This window comes from Hydra vulgaris, chromosome 08, assembly GCF_038396675.1.
Source record: "Hydra vulgaris chromosome 08, alternate assembly HydraT2T_AEP".
NCBI lineage: Eukaryota > Metazoa > Cnidaria > Hydrozoa > Anthoathecata > Hydridae > Hydra > Hydra vulgaris.
Window position 1 is genome coordinate 38376149 of NC_088927.1, and position 6352 is coordinate 38382500.

The 6352-nt window shown below is 27.8% G+C and overlaps 1 protein-coding gene across 4 annotated transcripts in view; it reads left to right on the forward strand.

Moving 5' to 3' along the window:
- The first annotated feature begins 432 nt into the window (after window positions 1-432).
- The window catches only part of LOC101235701 (tubulin-specific chaperone D), a 124690-nt gene continuing 118770 nt past the window's right edge, over window positions 433-6352 (forward strand). For all 4 annotated transcript variants that reach the window (XM_065803654.1, XM_065803655.1, XM_065803658.1 and 1 more), the window contains exons 1-2: window positions 433-654; window positions 1205-1339. In XM_065803654.1, the coding sequence (XP_065659726.1) occupies window positions 1210-1339 (130 nt within the window). In that variant the 5' untranslated portion in view covers window positions 433-654; window positions 1205-1209. The remainder of the gene's footprint in view (window positions 655-1204; window positions 1340-6352) is intronic.

Consider the following 6352-nt stretch of genomic DNA (forward strand, 5'->3'; position numbering starts at 1 on the left):
TACTTAATAGAAGGGCAAGCCTCTGAGGATCAGATTTTAAAGAACTTATGATATACATTCACCCAAATATACACTTAATCTTATTGAATGTAATTTTAGTAGCTATTCTGAATTTATTTTACATATAGTAATGTTATCATTAAATGTAAAGCAGTCATTTAGTTCATATCCCTTAACAAAATTGTCTATTTTGAGTTGAAAACATGCTGATTTATTGGTGATTTTAATAGGGGTTCTAATGTATTGCCAAAGTTTATTGTCAGCTTCGAAAGCAGTAACTGTCTAACTGCCTTTGGATAAAGGTATTTGATAATTCGAAAGCAGTAACTGTCTACTGCCTTTGGATAAAGGTATTTGATAATAAGCAGAACAAAGGTTTAGAGTACTATAAATTTTGTATTTAAAAATCATGTTCACAATCACTTCAATCTTAGGTAAAGAAAATGATGAAAAACTTTCTGATGGCTACTTCTGTACTGCTACAACTATTACACTGGCAGAAATTGCATCCATTTCAGAATCCAAAAACACTTGTCTCCTCAGTCAAGATGATTAGTTAAAAGTTCGCATTGGATTGACTGCTGCAAAAAATCCCCTTTTTCAACGTATTAAAATATTGAGTAAGTCTTCCAGATCACGACTGTTTTCTTATCGGTAAGCATAAATTTATTCTATTTATTGTCACAGTAGTTGTCATTTAAAATAACAATTTTTAAAATTGTCATTTTAAAAAGCCAAAAACGAATTTTTTTTTCGGCTTTTCAAAATAGCTTATTTAGGAGAAAAAAAACTCTGCTACGAAACCCCCAATTTAGTTGTAAGTAAAGGTAGGAGAAACTTGTAAACCTTCCTAATGGTAGTACCACAATAAAAATACTCAGTCCAGATTTGCAACACAGTTTAGTGTCAGAAAAAGGCATCTTGTTGTGTTAAGTTTAAGTTTTTCATTATGTCATACTTAAAAATGATTAAATATGATATTATAGAAACATGTCCAAAGATGGATGGTTTCTTTGTTTGAATGGGTTATAAGTTTAAGGTCCATGTTGAACCATGACATGAACCTTGAACTTATAACCCAAGCAATAAATTTTGATGTTAAAAAAAAATTTATTCAAAGTATTTTATTTATTTAATATTGTTTTAAATAATTTTATTTTTGTAAAAATATATTAAATCTATTTTGATTTTAACTAAAACATAGCGAAGATGGATGATATTGTAACAAGCAGTTTAGATGGATTTAAACACAATAGTGATGTTCATAAAATAATTGATGACGTGTATGGAAATTTTGCTGATCCTATATTAATGGAAACTGATCTAGAAAAATTGACTGGTAATCTCTTTTTTAAGTTAATCAATTTATGTGATGATGGTAATGATCATCATCATGATCATTATCATCAATCATCATCATCATCATTGTCATCATCATCATCATCATCATCATCATCATCATCATCATCATCATCATCATCATCATCATCATCATCATCATCATCATCATCATCATCATCATCATCATCATCATCATCATCATCATCATCATCATCAACATCAATTTACAATACAAATAACACTAAATTACACTAGTATAACAAATAAAACATGTAAAGTTAAGCAACAAAAAAATTTAGTTGTTTCTAATGTCATTGTCTGGGCGGCTTTCTAGAAGAGAATAGTAAAACACAGTTTATATCAAGCCCAGAGTGAATACATTATTTTGATAGAAAGTTTTGATAAGGTAAACAAAAAATTTCTGTTTATCAGTCTTGTAACCCCTCTTTACCTAATATGCTAGCATAGATGTAAATGTCTTACATTCAGGCCTTGTTTTAAATAAAAAATGCTTAATGCATTAGCCTAATGAGAATTTGGTGTCATAAAATTCTCTTTATTTTTTTATTTTTTAAAGAAATTAACTTTTTTAAATTACTGCAATAACAGCCTTGGACAGGAATGGTGTGCGATTGCACACTGTAACTGACCATACTTATAATATTTTTTCTTTACAATTTGACCATGGCGGTTTTGATGTTTTAATTTAAGTGCTATAAAAAAAATTGTTATGTTATAAATACCGTTTAATTGTTGATCTTTTCTAAAGTCTTTATTTTGTGCGAAGGCTTCAAATAAAATAAAAAATTAATTATAGTGATTGTTTAAATGTATAAAAATAAATGTATTTTGTTTAAATTAAAAAACAATGTTATATTAAAATTTTTTTTTTGATAAATTTAAATATAATAATTTGTTTGAAATTTTTCCATGTCTTTTTAAAAATCTTTTGAAAGATAATTTCTAAAGTTACTTAAAATTATGAATAAGTTAAATTAAACTTCCGTTGCAATGGAATGATTTAATTGCTTTATTATTTTTGTTTTTATTTTCACAAAGAATTGTTTAAAACTTTTTTTTTAACTTGACTAACTAATCAAACCATAAAATGATTAAAAATTACTATTTTAAATAGACTAAAGTATTTTTTTAAACCAATATTTTTTGCAACTTTTTGAAAAAAAAAAGGTTATACAATTTAAAAATAATATATATAACACTTTTTAGTGATTTAAATATAATTTGTTCATTCATTAAACAATCATCAGTAATTTGTAAAAGGTTCTTTTTTCAGTGTATTTCTAAAATGTTTAAAAATCATCTAAACAAGTCATGGTCAAGTTGTCAAAAAATGAAATCATTTGCATGGTCAGAAATAGCGCTCGATCGCACACCATTCCTGTCCAAGCCTACAACAATATTAATTACTGCAAAACAATTTAAATATTACTTAACTTGTTTTTTATTATCACTATTATGGAATGTTTATTTTCAATTTTTTTTTATATTAAATAATTAAATTTAATATCGCATTTAAAAAAATGTTTGATATAAACAAATATCTTTCTTTTCTCAACATTTGTATAAATGAATTAAAGTATTATAAATTTATAATTATAAATTTTTTTAAATGATTATTTCTTAAATTTCAAATTGCGGCTTTGCAACTAAAAATTTTTTATTTAAAAAATTTTTTATATATTAAGTTATAAGATTTTATATATAAGATATAAGATCGTATATAAGATTTTTTATTTAAAAAAAATTAGCGTATCAAATAAAAAAATTACGTTAATTTGTTTACTTTATTTATTAAAAGTTTTTTTTATTAGCGATTTTATTGTTAAAGCAAATATTATTTTTCCAAAGATCATTTATTAAAATTATATCACTGTATATACAGCCCTCAAAATTAGGGTAGGCATTTGGCAATGCTGATTTGACCTAAAAGTGTTTGAGGTCAGCAAAAAATTGCTGACCTTGTTTTTATGTCTTATGGTAAGACATTTGTATTAAATTTATTTTGCCAACCTGATGCCAACCTCTAAAGAATTGAGGTCAGCAAATTATTGCAAATTATAATTCTGAGGGTTGTATATATCATTTATAAATAAATAATTGCTGCGCTTATAACTTGCATTATAAAAAAAGTTTAACTTATGTTTTGTGCAAATTTTTGATTCAGCCTCGGAACACATTTATTTAAAATTAATTTTGATTAAAAAAAAGAATGTTTAGAAAGGAAAACCGAAAAAACAATTGGGATAAAAATGAACTTTTTTTTTTTTTTAAGAATAAATAAAATTTAACTATTGAACAATAATTAGTAATGTTTTTAAACAAATTTGACAGATAAGTTAAACCCAAGCATTAACTTTAGTTTTAATAAACTTTTAAATCAACATTAAATTATTTATTTTTTAATCTGAATAAAATTAAATATTTTTATTTTTATTATAAAATAGTTTTAAATTAAATCATATATTTTTTATCAGAACTAAATTATACAATTATGATCTTTGTTTCAAGCTTAAAGTATTATCGTTTTTCAAGCTAAAAGTCAATCATTACAATAAAATAAAATAACAATCATTAAAATAAAATAAAATTAAAAGTATCAAATTAAAATAGTTAAAATAAAGATAAAATAAAATTTAACTTTATTAATTTATTTTTTATTATTAAATTGAAATTTAAGTAAATTTACCAACAGTTAACTGAAGACTTAAAAAGTTGCAGGTTGTATGAGTCAGGAAAACATGATGGGTGAGAATTTTGACAGTTTGTTGTTGGTTGAGGAAATAAACTAGATCAATAAAACTTTTTATAGTATGGAGGGAAAAATACAGTTAAAAGGGTGCAACTTTGCTGAATGACAAGCCAGAGATTAAAGATTGGCTGCTTGATTAATTATATGCTTGTTCTAAGTCAAAAAGTGAAGACTTTTGATTGGTTGTTCTGAACAATCAAAATGTCAAGGGAGTATAAAATTGAGTTGTCACTTTAAATGTAAGATTGTCAGTAAGATAGTTATTGTAGATAAGAAATGATGACAGGAGCAAAGATAGAACCTTGCAATAGTCTTAAAGTTATTGGAAAAATAAAAAAGAATGTAGCCTTTTGAGAATAACTTTAATACTGCAGTTAGAAAGAAATGATTTAATAATCTAGTATTAGTTTCTTTGTATAAACTTTTATACGAAGAAACTAATATTAGAGAGTGGACTAATTGTAGTTGGAGAGATTAGAGTGTTTTCTAGAGTTTTAAATTATTGGAACCACTTATTTAGCGCTTAATAATTATGATGACTAGATTATGATGAAAATTTTGGCTGAAACACAAGTTGTAAAAGATTAAAATTGAGAATTGACTGTAGCAATAGCTGAAGTGAATTAGATGTTTAACAATGAGTTAACCTGTTTAACTGGAATAAGAATAAGAGAGTATGGCCATTAGATTTAAGGCTCAAATTAGAGGAAAAGTTCTTTGCTAATAACAACTCCTTATTCCGGAGAAAAGTAATAAGATCAGACCCACGGATTAGAGATGAAATTTTAAAGTTACTTTCTTTAATGACAATGTTAAAGATTTTCTATAAGTCTTTAGAAAATCTTTAAAAGTGAGATAAGATACAAGATTTAGTAAACTGAGAATAACAGAACTTAGCATCAGACAGGACCTTTCTACATTAACTTCTTGTAATAACAAAAAGGCATTTGTTCTCAATAGAGATGTTCTTGTAAAAAGCATAATATGTTTACATATTTGTATAAACTTAAGTATTTATCAACAAGAAAAGGAGCCATTATCTTAAACAGAAAAAACCTTTCTATCAAACATCGTTTGTCAGAGAATATTAAATGGTTTAGGTATCAGCATGTAGAGAGGTAGCAAAAATTCAAAGTTGCTCAGGTCAATCAGTTGGGTCTTATATTTTGTTGTCATATAGCAACAAGACCCAGTAAAGAGTAAAGGAAAAAAATACTCAGTATTTTTATATTAGAGAAACAACATAAAAGGGGAATTCTTAAGCTTGATCATGATGATGATGATGACGATGATGATGATAATCATCATCATCATTGTCATCATATATATATATATATAGTCAGTATATACCATTTAAGGTCATTTAAGGTCATCTAAAGCCCGATATGGTTACTGAGAACCAGCAGTCAAGGGTAACTATTGAGTTTTAAGGAATTCTCCACCAAGTTTTTTTACTTTAGCCAATTTTTTTGTGTTTTATTAGCATCTGCTTCCATTTTGACAGCTTCACTATCAGTATTAATATTATTTTGTCTGTTTTAGTTAAATTTAATGATCTTTTGTGCTGAAGAAAAAATGGTAAAATATTGTTGCTTGTCCCAGGAAGAGCGCCTCCGTGCTGTTTTTATGGCAGAAAATGGTGAAACTTATAGTAAAATTGCAACAATTCTTGGTTCTAATGCAAGTGGCATCAGGAAAATTGTTAAGAAATATCAGAATTCAGGTTCTACAGCAGACAAGGCAAGTTCCGGAAAGCCAAAGAAGACGACGGCTCATACCGATTGGGTGCTGGTCCGCATGTCACTTCAGGATCGTCGCCTGACTGCACCACAACTAAGCCGGAGACTGTCGGAGGAACATGGAGTTAGTTTGGCCTCCAGAACTGTGCGGAAGAGACTACAAAAAGCCGGATTAAGAGGGTGTGTGGCAGCAAAGAAACTTTTGCTCTCTGCCGCCAATGTCCGGCGACGGTTGGTCTTTGCCAGGGAGCACAAAGACTGGACTGTGGAGGACTGGAAAAACGTAATTTTTTCCGATGAAAGTTTATTTCAACTATTCTGTGGGGCAAAGGGACTGATTGTTAGAAGAAGAGTTGGTGAAAAGTTTAAAAAAGACTGTATTGCACCAACTGTGAAGCATGGCGGTGGTAGTGTTATGATTTGGGGGTGATTGTCTGGACACGAGGTAGGGCAGTTGTATCAATGCATTGGGTCCATGAACCGAGGCCAATACATTGGGGTG